The 19,331-nt window shown below is 46.4% G+C and overlaps 2 protein-coding genes across 2 annotated transcripts; both read left to right on the forward strand.

The window, feature by feature from the left end:
- The first annotated feature begins 204 nt into the window (after window positions 1-204).
- On the forward strand, window positions 205-6,983 carry LOC120701885. Its single transcript, XM_039985691.1, has 11 exons — window positions 205-307; window positions 4,515-4,740; window positions 4,862-5,017; window positions 5,103-5,180; window positions 5,403-5,477; window positions 5,557-5,792; window positions 5,880-6,104; window positions 6,203-6,295; window positions 6,378-6,476; window positions 6,584-6,919; window positions 6,978-6,983. Exons 2-11 carry the CDS (start codon window positions 4,524-4,526, stop codon window positions 6,981-6,983), a joined length of 1,521 nt encoding a protein of 506 aa, XP_039841625.1. The 5' UTR covers window positions 205-307; window positions 4,515-4,523.
- A 5,765-nt stretch (window positions 6,984-12,748) lies between these two features.
- On the forward strand, window positions 12,749-13,288 carry LOC120701886 (uncharacterized protein Mb2253c-like). Its single transcript, XM_039985692.1, has one exon. The coding sequence runs from the start codon at window positions 12,749-12,751 to the stop codon at window positions 13,286-13,288; it is 540 nt and encodes a 179-aa protein (XP_039841626.1).
- The last annotated feature ends 6,043 nt before the right edge of the window (window positions 13,289-19,331 follow it).

Consider the following 19,331-nt stretch of genomic DNA (forward strand, 5'->3'; position numbering starts at 1 on the left):
TTTCTGATCTAATAGAATCAGTTATTGACTCCGTAGTTATCTATTCGCCGGGTCATCATAGGCCATAGGGATCCCAAGCGACCGTGTGGTTACTGCTCCCTTTCTTGCATCTCCATCGCCATTGACCACCAGCAGGCGCCGCTGCTGTCCCCGCCGTCGCCGGGACCTCCGGCCAGCGCCCCTCCCGTTCCTGCTACCCGTCGCCAGGACCTCCGTCTAGCGCCCCTGCCATCCCCGCCGTCCATTGCCGGCACCTCCGACCAACGTCATCAGTTTCTCCAACTAGGACTATCAATCCGTCCTGCAGGTCCGTTAGTTTTGATTGACATCTCCCTAGTCAATTTTTATGGGCTCCTACTTCAGAAAATTAAAGGGGGGAAGTGCATTGTTTGATCTGACAATTATTCACGCTCCGTTTGGCTCTCATGCCCAGTTGCTTGTCTATCAATAACAATTAGGCGTACTGATACATTTGGTCTTGTTCATTTAAATAAGATTTTCGTAATTAAAATCTTACTGGTAAATGATAGATATCTCTATTTTGACTCCATATATATTGGTACAGGTAGTTAGGTAGTCAGATATAAAACACTAGATGGCACCAAGTAAGGCATGGATGGATTTAGTTGATGAACGTATCAGTGAGGAATGTTTAGATGGGAACATCTCCAAAAAAGATATTTATTTGGCTGGTGTAAAAAAGTTTCTGGACTATGCCTTTAATAGGACAGGTAGCTCTGATGAAATTAAATGTCCATGCATCAGATGCTGCAATACATACTCCAAATCTCGTGGGGAAGTGTATTCCCATCTTAAAATCTTTGGGATCATAGGAAACTATAGATTTTGGTATCATCATGGAGAAGTTTTGGGTGAGCCTGAGACAGATTCAGAAATTGAAGAGGATGGTGGCTCTTATGAAATAACTGAAGAAGAAGGTTATAATGGAATGGAAGAGTTGATGATGGATTCATTTCCCCAAGAAACTAACCCAATCAGCAACACTATGACGGCACCAACTCCCAATGAAGAATATGAACAGGAACCAAATGTTGAAGCTGCAAAATTCTACAGATTGCTTGAAGACTTGAGCCAACCTCTTTATGAAGGATCTAGTATATCCAAATTAGCTGCTACTGTTAAGTTGCTTAATACAAAGAATTTGGGGAAGTGGAGTCACAAGTCCTTTTCTATGTTAGTGGAGTTACTCCGCAAGGACTTTCTACCAGATAATTCCACTTTGCCAAACTCTTATTATGAAGCCAAAAAGATTATGAAGGAACTGGGACTAAGCTACATAAAAATCGATGCTTGCCACAATGATTGCATGCTATACTGGAAAAATGATATAGATGCACAATTCTGCAAGGTATGTAACAGATCGAGATGGAAGAAAGATAAGCATTCAGGTGAAGAAATAGTGTCAGCCAAAGGGAAGAAGATCCCAGAGAAGACTATGCGATATTTTCCAATCAAGCCAAGACTTCAGCGACTGTACATGTGTAGGAAAATTGCTAGTTTCTGTACATGGCATAATGAGGGCAGGGTAGATGATGGCGTGATGAGGCACCCTGCTGATTCTAAAGCATGGAAACATTTTAATGATACCCATCCCTCTTTTGCTTCTGAGCCTCGCAATGTACAGTTGTGCCTTGCTGGTGATGGTTTCCAACCATTTACTAACATGAAAACCTCATACAGCATTTGGCCTATATTCCTTGTTCCTCTCAATTTGCCACCTTGGTTGTGCACAAAGCAGCAAAATATAATGCTTTCCATGCTGATTTCTGGACCAGAAGGTCCTGGGGATGCAATTGATATTTACCTGCAACCATTAATTGAAGAGCTGATTGATCTCTGGGATAATGGCGTTGACACCTACGACGCATCCACTAGGAAAAATTTCACACTCCGAGCAGCTCTTCTTTGGATTGTTCATGACTTCCCAGCATATGGGAATCTATCAGGACATAGCACCAAGGGGCGGCTGGCTTGTCCCGTTTTCCACAAAGAAACATGGTCATTATGGTTATCAAAGGGTAAAAAGTTTTGCTACATGGGCCATCGGCGATTCCTTCCAAATGATCATAAATGGAGAAAGAATAAAACTTCTTTTGATGGTACCAGGGAACATCGTGGCCCACCAAAGCCACTAACAGGAGATGAGGTGCTACAACAGGTAAATGATCTAGAGGAGGTAGTCTTGTCTAAGGATCCGAGTAAGAAGACCAAGATATCACACAGTGAAAGAGGAGATAACTGGTTAAAGAAAAGCATATTTTTTCGATTACCTTATTTCAGCACACTTTTGCTGCGTCACAATCTGGATGTGATGCATATAGAAAAGGATATATGTGAGTGTATTATTGGAACAATTCTAAATATAATAGGAAAGACAAAGGATAATATTAATAGTCGCCTTGATTTGCAAGAAATGAACCTAAAGCCGCATCTGCATCCTATTGAAGATAATGGCAAGACAGATTATCCACGAGCACCTTACGATCTCACTACTGAACAAAAGAATAAACTATTACAATTCTTCAGAGATTTGAAAGTTCCAGATAGTTTTTCTTCTAATATCAGCTGTTGTGTTAATTTGAAGGAGCGAAAGCTTTCTGGACTGAAAAGTCATGATTGCCATGTCATCTTGAATCATATACTTCCTTTTGCATTAAGAGGACTTGTACCAACAAACATTTATGCACCTCTGGTAGAGCTGTCCCAATTTTTTTGCACATTGAACTCCAAAGCATTATCAACTCAGCAACTGGAGCAACTTGAGAGTACAATACCAAGCACATTATGTAAACTTGAAATGGAATTCCCACCCTCTTTTTTTGATCCCATGATGCATTTACCTGTACACTTGGCTAGCGAGGCCCTGATTGGTGGACCCACAATATATCGTTGGATGTATCAATTTGAGAGGCAAATAAAATTTCTAAAGTCCCTAGTTCGTAACATGGCTCACCCAGAGGCTTCCATAGCAGAGGGCTATCTTCCATATGAGTTTATAACATTGTGCTCGAGGTACTTAGATGATATGGAGACAATGCACAATCGACCTGGAAGAATCAATGATACATCAGACCATGAAAAATTCTATTTACCAGAATTCTCCTCTTCTGGACGGCCACTTGGTGCTGGCAAAACTAGAGACCTTGATATGGTTGAGTTACAACAAGCCCATATTTATGTTCTCTGAAATTGTGATGAGGTCCAACCATTTATAAGGTATTTGTTGCTCAGGCCATACTATTCGTACATATTATTTTCTTTTCACAAGATGATTTAAGTTTTTTTGGTACTGTAGTGAGTACACCAGTAGTCCTGAGGGCTCCCAATTACAACAGTTTACACCCCTTTGGAACCAAAATTTTATTGTTTGGTTCAAAGAGAAGGTATAACACAATATTAGTTTTGTACACATACATGTTTAATAGGTATGTTTCTGGAGGTTGCATGATATGTTTTAAATCTGCAGGTTCATCATTTACATGAAAATGATAAAAGTGAACGAATGGAAGACCTTTTGTCATTGTCACGAGGCCCTCTAAAAAACACAACATGTTTTTCAGGCTATGATACACATGGTTTTAGGTTTCGCATCGAAAGTCGTGATAGGAACCGGTGTACACAGAATAGTGGGGTAGCTGTTATTTCCGAAGGAAGCATGGATGAGGACCATGTAGAATATTATGGTGTTTTGACAGAGATACTTGAGCTCCAATTTTTAGGTGGAAGGCGAGTGCCATTATTTCGTTGCAAGTGGGTTGACATCTTTAATAACTCTCAAGGGATAAAGACAGATGTTTATGGACTTGTTAGCATAAACTTCAAGTGTTTACTTAAGACAGATGAGCCATTTGTCTTAGTTAGACAAGCCTCTCAAGTATTTTTTGTTAAGGACAATCTAATCAAAGGATGGCACTTGGTCGTCAAAATGCAACCACGTGACACTTATGATGTACCCCCTGGAGATTCAGATGATGATGCAATTGAACCTGATGATGATGGTTATGAAGACGAGCACATTGAGGACCCTTCAAACATGTCATCATGTGGAAAGAGGAAACCATGATGGTGCTATTTTTTCATGAGTTGGCTAGCTGTTAGTGTAAGCCTTAGTACAGTATGGCCTAGAGTTCAATTAGAGTCAAGGTTAGCTAGAGCATGCAGCAGGTTTAATCCTTTGTTTCTTTTCCCTAATCTCTTCTCATGTACTGCACACCACTCTTAAGAAATATTGCTATATTTTCATTACCAGGTAAGAATATTGCTATATTTTCATTACCAGGTTCAGTGCTTATCATAATAATTTTCCCTTCATACACCACTTTTAAGTAATTGATATGGCTGCTTACCAGGTTCAGTGCTTATCATAATAATTTTCCCTTCATACACCACTTTTAAGTAATTGATATGGCTGCTTACCAGGTTCAGTGCTTATCATAATAATTTTCCCTTCATACACCACTTTTAAGTAATTGATATGCCTGCTATTTGTTCAGGTTCTCACTATGCAAAGGGGCAGGTATGGAAATCTCACGGCTGCAGCATTGGCTAAGTCACAATACATAAGTCCTGGACTGCTTCGTCAGCAACATGCGAAGCGAACTTATCCAAATATCAGTAGCGGTGCACCAATCCACAACAGCAGTAATGTAGGCACCAATGGTGCTCATACTTCAATCAAGAAAGCTACTAGTTTCAAGAACCATTTCCAAGTACCTGAGGGTAAATAATGTTACAGCTATGTTATCCTTATGTATTAGTTCTATCAAGAGAACGGATGCACTAAGGGTGTTGATATAATATCTATTTTTTAGTGATTTGACTCATATCTATCCTCCTACAGATAATCCAGAACATGGAGATGAATCAGATGATCTGTGTGATAGGACAATGAATACACCGAAGTCCAAAGGTGCATATTTTGCATATGCTAGCTCTGAACCAGAAGATGAAGACACAGATTGGTCAGAATGGAACAAGAAAGCAAAGAAGTTCTTATGTGCGACTCCGACCCTGAAAACATTAGAAAATCCATCTTGAATTAAAACTTTTTATTATTTGCAGTTAATGCTTCTGTCTTGCAGCCAAGAACAAAGATCTAGTTGATCAAGATAGGATGCATGCTGGATGGAGCAAAGATGATGGAAGGTCTGTCGATCAAGGTAGGAGACATGCTGCAATGACTTTGATTCCTTAGAGTACTACATATTCAATGCATGATGGTACTGAAAATTAAATGTCAACCACTCAGAGATGAGCACTGATTTTCTGTAACCTTCAACTTTGTGACAGTGTTAGCCAATCATAGATTAAAGTGTCATTAAATAGACATTAGGTGAAATTTTACAATATTCTCAAGCTTCCCCTATTTACATCATATGCAGACGGATTGTCTAATAATGATAACATGGAGACTGAAGAAGCACAAGAGGATCAGCATCTTGCAGATAGATTAAATCGTATGACCACTAACACAAGTGAAATAAAATCAGTCTCGACAGGATCAAAATTGTTCTGATATTTTCATTAATGTTTCAGGTGACAAAAAAGTTGAAAAGAAACAAGGTCGTGGAAAAAACAAATGTAAGAAGGTTGCTAAACTAAAGGCAGGCGAGAAAATTAAAGTGAGGTTCTATAACAAGAGAGCTTTATCTAAAACATTCTCACGACAGTTGGGTAGAATTGTGCGTGATCTTAACATCACTCCAATAAGGGTCAAGAAATGGACAGATATAAGTCCAGTAGCTCAGAAGCACATTTTTTATGCAATTAAGGTAACTGCTCTCCTATGCAGCTGCCTATTCATTCTTTTTGTCCTCCAGCAAAGTCCAGATAACAATACTTGTTTAACACGCATGTAGGACAAGTTCGAAAATGCAGACCAAAATATTGAACTTGATGTCTACGAAAATGAGATCATGGAGCATGCTAGAGATCTATGGAACAATTGGCGTGGAGACTTAAATCGGCATTTTGTTAAGCCAGCAAGGAATATGCAACATGCTATTAAGAATTGTCCTCAAGAGATTCCAAAAGCAGATTGGGAGTGGCTTGTCAAAGAACATTTCTACAGCAAGGAGTTCACAGTAAGTGTTAATCTTGCATCTTATATAATAATAACTTGTGTAGTTTACATGTGACCCCTTGTGATTGCCCTTAGTAACATAATTTCTTCAAAATGTAGGAAAAAAGCAAGAGAAACTCCAAAAATAGATCTAGCTTAAAAACTCATTATCGCAGTGGCAGCAAACCTTTCAGACAGATCATCTGGGACAATGTATGTATAGATTGTATAGATTTCATTGCTCAATTTTTTTACTTGTCAATTTATTACATGTTCCATTGTTCTATCACTATAGGGTGGCAACCAAAACAAGCCTCCAAGTTTGGACACATTATTTTCTATCACTCGCACAAAGGGTGGAACTTTTGTGGATTCTGAAACCTCCAGCAAGCTTGTAAGTTTATAATTCCACATGGACCTTTTTTTTTTGTTCAGTGTTACCTCATAATAGTTACATATGTGTTGGTATAAGCCGATAATTCAAATTGTTTTGCTCTGCAGGCACAGATTCAGAAGGAAAGGTTGTTGAACCCTTCTCTTTCTAATGTAGAACTTGTGGACAAGTGCTTCCCATCCACAAGGCGTGACCATGTTGTTGGTTATGGTGGTGGAATAAAAGCAAGAGACTTGAGAAGTCCAGCTATTACCAAGGCTGAACTGGTAGAAAAACTAGCACAGTCTGAGCAAGAAAGACAAGCACTTCAGGATGATAATCAAGTCCTTCATGAAGAAAATCGAAAAGTTAACAATCGTATGAGCCGAATGGAAGAAGAATGGGCACAAATGAAGAAGTATATGAGTGCTAACTATAGCCAACCTGATTCACTGGGATCAGCTGTAAGCACATGGACACTCAAAAATATTGTTTATTCCTGATTTTCCCCCTATTTTTCAGTGCTGATATGAAACATTCATACTGTAGGGAACAAGATATCCGGATGAAGATTATTAAAACAAGACAAGTGAATGGTTAATGAGCAGATCTACGTTGCATGCATATGCCAATTTTTACAGCTAGTTTGATCTTCTTTATAGGATTGGCCTTAGCCTTTGTTAGTTTCATGTCCTGGATATCTGTTGCAAAAAACATGAAGTACTATGATGTTGGATTATGTTTTTTTTCAAATATATTTTTTTAACAAGCATGCATTCTTTTCCTGTTAAAAAATATATGGTTTCCCTACATGGTGCAAAGCGGTGGTTAACTCCCCAAAAGTAGCCGATCTGAAAATATTTGTTAATCTTTTTGACGTGGTTGTTAAAGCTATTTACCATAGTACAAAGTTGTTGCTGATAAAAAAAATTGTGGTCGTTAAAAAAGAAGGAAATGGTCGTTGAATACCTCATGCAACATGTCAAAATAGTATTAACGATCAAAATTGTGGTCGTTATCAATTAAAATGTGGTCGTTGATAGTAGAGTTTCAACAACCACATATTGTGTCGTCGTTGTAAAGTTAACGACCGGAAATTGTATGTGGTCGTTAATAGTATTAACGACGGAACTTTTAACGACCATGGACGACCACAACTGCACTTTTAACGACCACATATCCTGTCGTTAATAACCCTTCCTGTTGTAGTGTCTCCTGCTGCCGCCACCACCTCCTCCTCTCTCGGCTCCTCCTGCTCCTCCTCCTCCTTCTCCTCCTTCTCCACTGCCGGCCATCACCGACGGCTCCTCTGGAGAAGGTGTCCTCTCCCTCCTACTCCTTCTCGTCCTCCCATAGCCTCCACCACCTGTCTTACCTCCTCTTGTTCTCCTTGGCCCTCGTCCCCAATACCTCCTGGACCCCTCTGAGGCATTGGACCCCTCAGGAGCCTCTTGCCCTCCACCACTAGTCCTATACAAGGAGCTCAGGAAACTCATCTTGCCGCCGCCTAGCATTTCGAATCAATAACCTACAATGAATAATAGTGAACGAACCAGCAAAAATGAACAATATGTACTTAGCAAATTATGCAAAATAAAAAATATATATATACAAATATGCAAAATCAGTTCATAGAATTAAACAATTCGGTTCATAGCAAATTATGCAAAAATAAACAATACATAATTCGGTTCATACATGTATTAGAAATAGTCATCATGAACGGGATTAGCTGGATCATAATCCTCATCATCACTATTAAGCTCCTCGACATAATCAGCATTATCCGAGGGAGGAATGTCATGTTCACTGTCTCTGCCCAAACGTAGCCGCTCGAGTAATTCTAAGTCATGAGCATATTCAACCTCATCTCTAGCTTCCTCGTCAGCAACCGTTTCATTGTCCACTTCCATTCCCATCACATCACTTAAGTCTATCTCGAAACTAACTTCTAGTCCTTCTTCTTGAAAGAACTCTATGGCATTGTTGTAGTCATCATTGTTTGAAACAGGAAGTTTGCCGTTTGGCGATACCTTATACGCAACATGATAAAAAAATACCTTATACGCAACATCCAACCCTAAAGATGTTTGTCGGTTTGGCACAGATATGAGAGATAATAAACTTGTGTGGCCTGTTGAGCCACAATGTAGACATCGTCGTCTGGTAACTTTGAATCCTGATGAATTTCGACTAGGCCAACATTTGGGGTACGCCTCGTTAATGTAGCATCAAACCAATGGCATTTGAAAATGATGGGAGTCAGTTGTACGGAACCATGAAACTTGAGTTCGTATATTTCTTCTACTCTTCCGTAATACCTGACCCCATCTTGGCCTGGCGTAAAGACTCCAGTGTTAGTGGTTTTTCGATTGGGCCGACTTTGCTCGTATCCTGTTGTGTGGAAGCGATATCCATTCACGTCGTAAACGTTAAATGACTTAACCTGATAGCTAAATCCATCGGCAATTTGTCTCAACTCAGCACTCATGGATGAATCGGTTTGCCCCTGAAAGCGAAAGCAACATAGTTCGTCATATTGTTCGAACCAACAAATGACTTGACCCTATAGCTAAAGCGATATCCTGTGAATTGGAGTTTACCTTTTGTTGCAACCAATAAATGAAATCGGGCTGAGAATTTCCAGCGCCATTTTTAAGAAGAGCCTCCGATTCGTTCTGGGTCGGAGGCCTTGAGCGACGCCAGAATTGACAAAGAAATTGCCTGTGTGAAATATGATCAAGGGGGTTGGATGCTGATTAGTGCAAACGCAAGAACATGTTAAATGAGATGCTGAATCGTGGAACCTCGTGAACATGGTAAATGTGAACTTACCCTATATACGGCTCCACCTCAGAAAGGTTGGTCAACAAATAAAGCATGATATGACGCCACTCTTCATGGTTCAGGGTCTTGTACCTCGCATCACCTGCACTTCCATGTTGCCCTTGGAAAATGCTGAGGCTCGATTCATTATCGCCCACATTGTAACGAGGCGGTGGATTATGCACGCTGGGAAGCTTCTCACCATAGTATTTAGTCGTGAAGTTTGACACCTCCTCCAGAATATATGCCTCTGCAATCGAAGCCTCAATTTTGCATTTATTCTTACATTTCGTTCGAAGAACCTTCTGCATATTTCAACTGGATAGCACCAATGGAACTGCAAAGGCCCTCCCATTCTTGCCTCATAAGGCAGGTGCAGAAGCAAATGCTCCATTGGATTAAAGAAGGCTGGTGGAAAGATCTTCTCCAACTTACAGAGCAACACGGGAGCTATTTTTTTCATATCCGCAATAACAGCCCGAGATAACTCCTTAGCACAAAGCTGACGAAGGAAATTGCTTAACTCTGCTAGCATGAGCCATACATTATCAGGTAAGTAGCCTCGAACCATCACCGGAAGAAGCCGCTCAATCCATATGTGGTAGTCATGACTCTTTAGCCCATTGATTCGCATAGTAGTCAAGTTCACTCCCCTCCTCAGATTCGCTGCATATCCATCGGGGAATTGTAACTTTTGGATCCACTCTAGTGCTTCTTTGTTTTGGGCCCTCGTGAGGATGAAGTCGGCCTGTGTCTTCTTCCATTTTCTGCCGGGTCCAGGAGTCCTCATTTCGTATCTTGGTCTATCGCACAATGTTGCCAGATCCACTCTTGACTTTACATTGTCCTTCATCTTATCAGAAATGTCCATGACTGTTCCAAAAAGTGCCTCCCCCTAATTTTTTTCAGTATGCATCACATCAATGTTGTGTGGAAGTAGGATATCATCAATATAGGGGAGCCTCCATAGCCCAAACTTCTAGAGTCCAAGCATGTTCCTCACCGTACCCAACAAAACCACCACCATCGTTGACTCGGAGAGCGTCTATCTGAGCTTGAATCGCAGCACCTGTCATAATTGGCGGTGCAATTTCTGTAACTTTTACACCTTTTGTGAAGCTCTTAACATCTAGTATAAAAGGATGGTCAGTGGGGAGGAATTGTTGATGTTTGTCAAATGACAAATACTTACCCCCCCCCCCCCCCCTTCCTCAACCAGATGAACTGCAGAGCTGCCTTGCATGTTGGACATGGGAACTTCCCGTGAGTACACCAACCGCAGAATATGCCATACACGGGTAAGTCATGCAGGGAGAATTGGTACCAAACATACATTTTAAAATTTGTCTTTGTTGCTCGGTCATAGGTCCACACCCCTTCATCCCATGCCTTGACCAAATCATCAATCAGAGGCTCCATGTAAACACTCATTTTATTCCCCGGGTGCTCTAAAATAATCAATGACACGAATATGGTCTCTCATTGAAATAGGACCCCTGGGGGAGATTGAGAGGGATAACAAACATGGGCCAGCATGAGTACGAGGCGGCCACCATCCCCTAAGGATTGAACCCATCTGTTGCAAGCGCAATACATACATTACGAGCTTCATTAGCCTTGTCATGATGAATCCTATCAAAATTCTTCGATGACTCACAATCGGATGGATGCAACATCTTGTCAGGGTTGTATTGAACACCTTTCTTGTGCCAGGTCATCCTCGGAATGAAAGGAAGGTAGCGTACGATTTTCACGGGAATTGTGAGCTACTTCTTAGGCTGACCATTACCAGAGTCCACCTCGAGGAACCCAGAGGTTTTGCATTTTGGAAAGTAAGCATCTTTCTCATGCTCCTTCCTAAATAAGATACACCCATTTGGACAAAAATATATCTGCTCATATGGCATCTTAAGTGCACCGAGAATTTTTTGTGCCTGATACATTGACTTTGGTAGAATGTGATCTTCTGGAAGCATGCTTCCAAAAATGGTCAACAGACTGTCGATGACGTCTCCACTCAAGCTAAACTGAGACTTCAAGGCCATTAGTCGTCCGATGTCATCCAGCTGAGAAACCTTTATATGGCCGTGAAGTGGTTTCTATGCCGCCTCCAACATCTCCAAATGGGAGACACCTAACTGGGTTGCGGTTGCATGATCTAAGAACATTATCAATAACGGGGGCAGTTGCATTGCTTACCGAGGGTCGGCGGTGTAGTCGTGGCCGGCGTGGAGTGGACTCGCGGTTCTAGCTTTTCGCCGAACACGTCACGGGCGGCACCGGGGGCGGCTACGGGCACATCGGGGCGGGGACTGGCGCCGGTACAGGCACAGGCGGCTGCCGGGGGCGGGCACAGGCGCACCGGAGCGGGGACGGGCGCCGGTACTGGCACAAGCGGCCGCCATGGGCCGGCGGCCGGGCCCCGAGGCGTGGACGACTGCCGAGAGCCAGGCCGCCGGGGCTCGGGCGCCGGGGACTGGGGCGGGGACCGGCCGCGGGAAGGGCGGGGTCGCGGCGCTCCGGGGGCGGGGAAGGCCGCCGGGGGTGGGGACGCGCGCCGGGGGTGGTGACGGAGGTACATCAGGTTATCTTACAGCCGAGTAGTTATCTCCCGACTAGGTACTTACTCGGCCAGGACCACTCTGCACGACTATCCGGTGGACAGGCACTTGGCTGAACGTCGGAAGGTTCCTCCGAGGATCAGGATCAAGGCGCGGATTTGAATTCCGGATATCTAGGGATCTCAACCGACCTGATTCCATGTAACAACCCGAGTAGATATCCTCCCTTACTTATAACCCACGGCATCTTGCCTATAAAGGCGTCGTGAGGAGACCCATAGAACGCATTAACCCATCTCTCATCGTCAAGCTCATACAATACACACAACATAGGACGTAGGGTATTAGGCTCCCAAGCGGCCCGAACCTGTCTAAACCCTAGTGTCATCTCGCAACCATCTAGTTCTTGGCTCCGGAATCCCCCCTTCACCTACAAATCCTTCGCCGGGCATACCCCTGGTGGACTTGCCGGATAAGCAATCCGACAGTTGGCGCGCCAGGTAGGGGAGATTTCTCAGGAGTCCTTACAGCGAGCTCGATGGCATCAAGATCCGGCATCTTCTTCTCCGCCAGTGTCAGCATCCAGATGGAGGCTGCTGCCGGATTCGCCTTCACCTTCGGTAGTTTCCTGGAAACTACGGTTCCCCGGAACCCACCCACCAGGCCCTCGATCGCCGAGAGCGGCAGTTCCACAAGCGTCAGATCCAATCTGACGGCGCAGAGCTCCATCATCCATCGAGTTTCCGAACTCAACATCAACGATCCTCCGATCGTTCGCCCCAGGGCAACGCATCCATCGAGTTCCTCCCTCGCTCCACTATCAAGTCACAAGCCCTGGCCGACTTTATCGCCGAGTGGACAGAAATCCAGGATCCTCCACCTGACTAATGACCCGAGCATTGGATCATGTACTTCGACGGCTCCCTCAACCTCAACGGCGCCGGTGCAGGCATCCTCTTCATCTCCCCGAGAGGTGAGCAGCTAAAGTATGTCCAGCAGCTACTCTTCAAGGCCACAAACAACGCGGCCGAGTACGAAGCCCTCATCCACGGTCTCAGGATCACGGCCTCCCTCGGCATCAAGAGGCTCCTCGCCTACGGCGACTCCAAAGTCATCATCCAGCAAGTCAACAAGGATTGGGACTGCACTCAGGAGAACATGGATGCCTACTGCAAGGAGATACATAAGCTCGAGGCCCACTTCTACGGCCAGGAATTCCACCATGTCCTTCGAGACTACAACGTGGCAGCCGACGTACTCTCCAAGCTAGACTCCAAGCGGGCACTCGTCCCGGCCGGAGTCTTCGTGCAGGCTCTCAATTCCTCCACTATCAAGATCGAGGAGGAACCTCCCACCAAGCCCGACCTAGCGCCAGCCCTAGGCCAGGAAGTACTGGTCGCTGATCCAGATTGGCGAGCCCCGATACTCGCTCGACTTCATCATTAACAACAAATCCTATCTGAAGGACAAGGAGCACGAGCGACTCGCCCGCCTAGCCGCCAACTACGTCGTCATCGGAACCGAGTGGTTCGGGCACTCTGCCTCCTCAGAAACCCTTTCCAAGTGCATCTCTCAGCAAGACGGAGTCCGACTCCTCGGTGAGATCCACTCGAGAACCTGCGGAAACCACACAGGAGCGTCAACCCTGGTTGGCAAAGCCTTCAGATCAGGCTTCTACTGGCCGACGGCCCTGGCCGACGCCTAGGTCATCGTCAGATGATGCCTAGGGTGCCAGTTCTTCTCAAAGCAGCAACACGTCCTGACTCAGGCCCTGCGGATGATCCCTCCGTCCTGGCCATTCGCCTGTTGGGGACTCGACTCGGTGGGACCACTCAATGCGGCACAAGGCGGCTACACTCATATATTCGTCGCCATTGACAAGTTCACCAAGTGGATCGAGGTGAAGCCAGTCTCATCCACATCAGCAGCCAAGGCAGTTGAGTTCATTGAAGAAATAACGCACCGGTTCGGAGTGCCCAACCGGATTACCACAAACTTGGGATCCTCCTTCACTGGATCAGAATTCTGGGACTTCTGCTAGGAGAGCTGCATCGATGTATACTACACCTCCGTGGCTCACCCCAGTTGCAATGGCCAGGTGGAGTGCGCCAACGGCTTGATCCTATAGGGGCTCAAAGCCAGGATCTTTGACCCGATCAAAAAATATGGCTCCAAATGGATCCAAGTACCACCCAGAGTAGTATAGGGACTGCGCACGTAGAGAAGTCGGGCCACCGGCTACTCCCCCTTCTTCATGGTCTACGGTTCTGAGGCTATCCTCCCGACGGATATCGCCTTTGGTGCTCCGCACACCCAGAACTATGATGAAGGCGAGGCCAAAACAACTCGACGAACAGATCTCGACTCGGCCGAGGAGCACCGTCTAACGGTAGCCTCCAGCACGCCTGGTATGAGCAGCAGCTATGTCGTTATCATGACAAAAACATCCAGCAGCGCATCTTCAACGTTGGCGACCTGGTACACCGACGGGTCCAGTCCCCCGGAGGCAAGCTAACTTCCCCATGGGAAGGCCCCTTCATCATAAGCAGTGTAGTCGTCCCTGGAACCTACAGGCTGCAGCGCGAAAATGGAACGGATGTGGGCAACCCATGGAACATCAAGCACCTTCGTCGCTTCTATCCGTAGAAGAATGATAAATAAAGCTATGTATTCAACTCATCAGTTATTAATAAAGTTCAAAGTTTTTCAGTTACTTGTACTTGCTTCTTCTTCTTCTCCCCGACTTGTTCAGCACACTAGGGGGCTGCGCGTCGGTCAGCCCGACTCGCCTGCCACACTCGGGGGATGGGCTCGGCCAGCCCGATCCGCCCAAGTCTGCTCAGCGCAGACACCCCCAATGCAACCAGTTGTTGCGAACACAACCCTGCTAGTCTTGGAACCACCCTGCATCACCTCTAACCACTCGCGCGCTTGATGACCAGCTCTCAACCCGGCAAGTAAAGGCACATCGCAGGGTCGTCTTTCCTAACTACTCGGTCAACTCGGCAACTTCTTGGATTGTGGAATCAAACACAAACACATGCAAATTTATTTACATACAAAATAAATATTGTTTATTGGCCATCTACTGACCATTTTCCTAGCTCCTACAGTTACAGGTTGAGGTCGGCCGCCACGCGCTCCGCGATTGGCCGGGCGTCGATGAGGTAGTCAGACTAGGGAAGGTTCGAGGTGTCTGGTGCCATCCCGTCACCCACCGGCTCCAAGTCGGCCTCCGGGTAGTGGGACTTCACAAGTCCCAGGGTGTACTGGGATGCATCCTCGGCAGCCTTCCTGGCGAAGACCTCCAACCGCCCGCGTGCCGCCAGATCCTCTGCCACGGCCGCGCCTTCCGGCTCAAAGGCGGTGAGGACGGTGTTCACCTTGCCGGTGAGCCACCCTAGGGCTGCGACCACCTCAGCCAGCTAGGCCTCCGCACCTGCCAGCAAGGTCTCACGTCAACTCCACGTGAACTCATTCCAAAGGAAAACTAGGTGGTTTCCGAACCATACCTTCACGTGCTTGGCGCTCCAGGCGGAGTTTGCCCTCGGTGGCATGGAGGAGACATGGCCACCTCGACCCTGCGGGTCTCATCAGCGGACTCCTCCACCTTCCTCTTCCTACGAAGCCAGAATTTTTGAATCAGCAAGATGCAATTCAAGATTCAAAGCAAAACAACAAGGTTCGCAACTGCAGCTTTACTCACCCTCCGCTGCTGCGAGCGACGAAGGACGTCTTCAACGGCGCGGCGGGCGGTTGCGACAGGGGCACGAGTAGAGGAAAAGCCCGTAGAAGAAAAGCAGCCCGCGAAAGAAGGTCCCCACGGGCAAGGCGAAGACCTTCTCGTAGACGTCGGAGGAGGAAGACGTCAGCGAAGGACAGGCCATTCCGAACGGCGGCGAGTGGATTGGATTTGCAGAGGAGCGGATAGGGCGACTGATGGCGAGAAGGCAAGAAGGCGAGGACAGGAAGGCAAGGGAACGAGTAGCCCCCCGCGGGCCGGGCCCTTCCCCTTTTAAAGAGGATCAGATGCACGTGCAACGGCAACCCCGAAGATTGCACGGAATTCGAATCGACTTTCCAGAAACAGCCCGAGTCGTACTCGGCAAGGAGCGGGCCCCCAACGGTAACTTTCTGCCCATTGCAGTCAAGACCAACAGTAAAAATACAAACTACTTGGGCGCCGCGACCACTCGGCGTGTCTCCGCAACTCCGCCAGCCAACCTGCTCGGGGGTTTGGCGTCGCTGCCACTCGGCGTGTCTCTGTGACACCGCTAGCGACCTTGCTCGGGGGCTGGGCGCCGCTACCACTCGGCGTGTCTCTGCGACTCCGCCAGCCACCCTGCTCGGGGGCTGGAAGCCGCTACCACTCGGCGTGTCTCAGCGACTCCGCCAGCGACCTACTCTAGGGCTGGGCACCTCTACCACTCGGTGTGTCTCTACAACTCCGCCAGCCACCCTGCTCAGGAGCTGGGCGCCGCTGCTACTCGGCGTGTCTTTGCGACTCCGCCAGCTACCTTGCTCGGGGGCTGGGCACCGCTGCCACTCGGCGTGTCTCCGCGACTCTGCCAGCCACCCTGCTCGGGGGCTGGGCGCCGCTACCACTCGGCGTGTCTCTGCGACTCCGCCAGCGACCCTATTCGGGTCTGGGCGCCACTGCCACTCAGCGTGTCTCCGCGACTCTGCCAGCCACCCTGCTCGGGGGCTGGGCGTCGCTACCACTCGGCGTGTCTCCGGGACTCTACCAGCTACCCTGCTCGGGGGCTGGGCGCCGCTACCACTCGACGTGTCTCCGGGACTCCGCCAGCCACCCTGCTCTGGGGCTGGGCGCCGCTACCACTCGTCGTGTCTCCGTGACTCCGCCAGCAACCCTGCTCAGGGGACTTGGTGCTTTGACTCCAGGGTCAGGTGGACCTGGTCTGATGAATGACTGGGAAAATGACAAGGCAGCATGACGTACTAAGTGCTCAGGCAGCTCGGGAGTTCTGACAGACAAGACTTCTTTATTGACCCTCGAAAAGCTTCTTCAAAACCTTCCGACGCTCGGGAGCTGCACCCAATGGGTGCGCCCAGGGATGCATCCCATTGAAAACTAAAGGGAGTGAGAAATCATCATGAGTCCCGAAGAACTTCGCACAAGTCAACCATCAAGATTCGGCTCAAGTTCTTCAGCACTCAGGGACTTGATGGAGGTACATCCGGGTACCTCCCAGCCGAGTAGTTATCTTCCGACTGGGTACCTACTCGGCCAGGACCACTCTGCACGACTACCCGACGGACAGGCATTCGACTGGACGTCGGAAGGTTCCTCCGAGGATCAGGATCAAGGCGCGGATATGAATTCCGGATATCTAGAGATCTAAATAGACCTGATTCCATGTAACATCCCGAGTAGATATCCTCCCTTACTTGTAACCCATGGCACCTGGCCTATAAAGGCGCCGTGAGGAGACCCATAGAACTCATTAACCCATCTCTCATCGTCAAGCTCATACAATACACACAACGCATGATGTAGGGTATTACTCTACCGAGCGGCCCGAACCTATCTAAACCCTAGTGTCATCTCTCAACCATCTAGTTCTTGGCTCCAGAATTCCCTCTTCACCTACAAATCTACCGCCGGGCGTACCCCTGGTGGACTTGCCGGATAAGCAATCCGACAGGCGGACACCGGGGCGTGCCGGAGGCGGGGTAGGGCACGATGCTCCGGGGGCGGGGGTGGGGAGGGGGCCGGGCCGAGCTCCTCCTCCTCCGGCTGCGCGGCGGCGTGGAGGCGGCGGCACGGCGGCGTGCGTGCGGGTGTGGGTGTGTGAGTGAGTTGTGTGTGTAGGCGTGGAGGCGTGCGCACGGCTAAGGGTTGGGGGGGTAGTGTGTTTGCCGAGTGCCCAGGCTGAGTGCCAGATCTGGGCACTCGGCAAACTCACAACATCTTTGCCGAGTGCCCAGATCTGGCACTCGGGAAAGTCACGACCGCTTTGCCGAGTGCCCTGGTCTGGCACTCGGCAAAGTCAAGATTTCATTTCAAATTCCTTTCAATTCAAAATTACCAAACTTATATTTCACACAAATATATCATTACCAAACTTATATTTCACGCAAATATATCATGCTTCAACAAAAAATATTATATTGTTTCAATGACTTTTAGCTATATTTCAATTTGTATGAACTAATTCTCTACATTTGACAAAAAAATTAAAAAATATGAATTTTTTTTGAAAAATAACCAAAATTTAACATAAACAAATTTATGAGGTCTATTGCGCATATAAAAAATTTAACATACTTTAGCCAAAAAAATTCCATTATTTCATGCAGTATAAGTTCAAATTCAATTTACATAGTAGTAAAAAAAATTAATATTATCAAATGGGCTCAAAAAATAATGAATATTTAGCATAAACCAATCAATCATGACCATTGCCTACACAAAAAGTTTTGAAGTCATATCTCAATTAGATGGTCCGTTGGACTCAAAAACTTAACGGACTCATTCACATATCTCTGGAACTTCTTCGGAATTCCTCATCCTATAACCAACGTATGTGATAACTTTTGCGAAATGTTCTCAATTTTTTTCCACAGCCTCGACTTATGATATCATGCTTTCACTACAAATTTCATAATTTTCAGACTTCGTTTTAGTTTTATAGAATTTAAAATCTATTCGGCCACAAATTCGTTACTATGTTTCCTGAATAATATGTTTGATTTGTTGTTTAAATTCTTGGAAAAAGCCTCAAATTTGACCCAATAACATGAATATAATTTTTCCATTAATTATCCACAAATGGCACAACTTTTTGCAGTTCAAATTTGAATTATCCACAAAATATTCTTTTAATGAAATAAATAATCTAAATATAGTAAACAAAAAGGATAATTTGCCAAATTTAAATATGATGTCCTTCATATAGTATGAGAACAGAAGAAAAAGTTTGGAGGTTGTTGGAAAAAGTTTTTGTCTTTGTTTGCTGAGTGCCAAAGCAGACACTCGGCACAGTTTACTAAATGCCGAGTGCCTGGTCTATTACACTCAGCATTCTAAGCCCTTTGCCGAGTGCCCCTATCTTGTCACCTAGCTGGCACTCGGCAAACAATAACGGTCGTGGCAAAATGACAACGTTTGTGCAACGGGGTAACGGTCATGGGAACGGCCGTGTGCGGTGCACGTGACAGTGTTTGCCGAGTGTCAACTGTGGGGCACTAGGCAAAGAGCTGTTTGCCGAGTGTCCCCTTATCGGCAATCGGCAAACAAAAATGGCCGTGCAGGCCACCCCACCGTAACGGTCGTCTACGGGCGTGTGCGGTGCACGTGACGCTCTTTGCCGAGTGCCCGCAGGCCAGCACTCGGCAAAGAGCGGCTTTGCCGAGTGCCAACTGGCCGGCACTCGGCAAAGATTTATTCCGCTGCGTGCCAGTTGTTCACCGAGTGCTTTTTGGTGGGCACTCAACAAATAGTTCCTTTGCCGAGTGCTCGAGATTC

The sequence above is a fragment of the Panicum virgatum genome, chromosome 4K, assembly GCF_016808335.1.
Source record: "Panicum virgatum strain AP13 chromosome 4K, P.virgatum_v5, whole genome shotgun sequence".
NCBI classification, from domain to species: domain Eukaryota; kingdom Viridiplantae; phylum Streptophyta; class Magnoliopsida; order Poales; family Poaceae; genus Panicum; species Panicum virgatum.

Coding starts and splice junctions, on each gene's coding strand:
- LOC120701885 (XM_039985691.1), top strand. CDS start 4,524: ATGCAAAGGGGCAGGTATGGAAATCTCACGGCTGCAGCATTGGCTAAG. Junction 5,018..5,102: donor GAAAGCAAAGAAGTTCTTAT/GTGCGACTCCGA, acceptor TCTGTCTTGCAG/CCAAGAACAAAGATCTAGTT. Junction 5,793..5,879: donor ACATTTTTTATGCAATTAAG/GTAACTGCTCTC, acceptor ACACGCATGTAG/GACAAGTTCGAAAATGCAGA.
- LOC120701886 (XM_039985692.1), top strand. CDS start 12,749: ATGTACTTCGACGGCTCCCTCAACCTCAACGGCGCCGGTGCAGGCATC.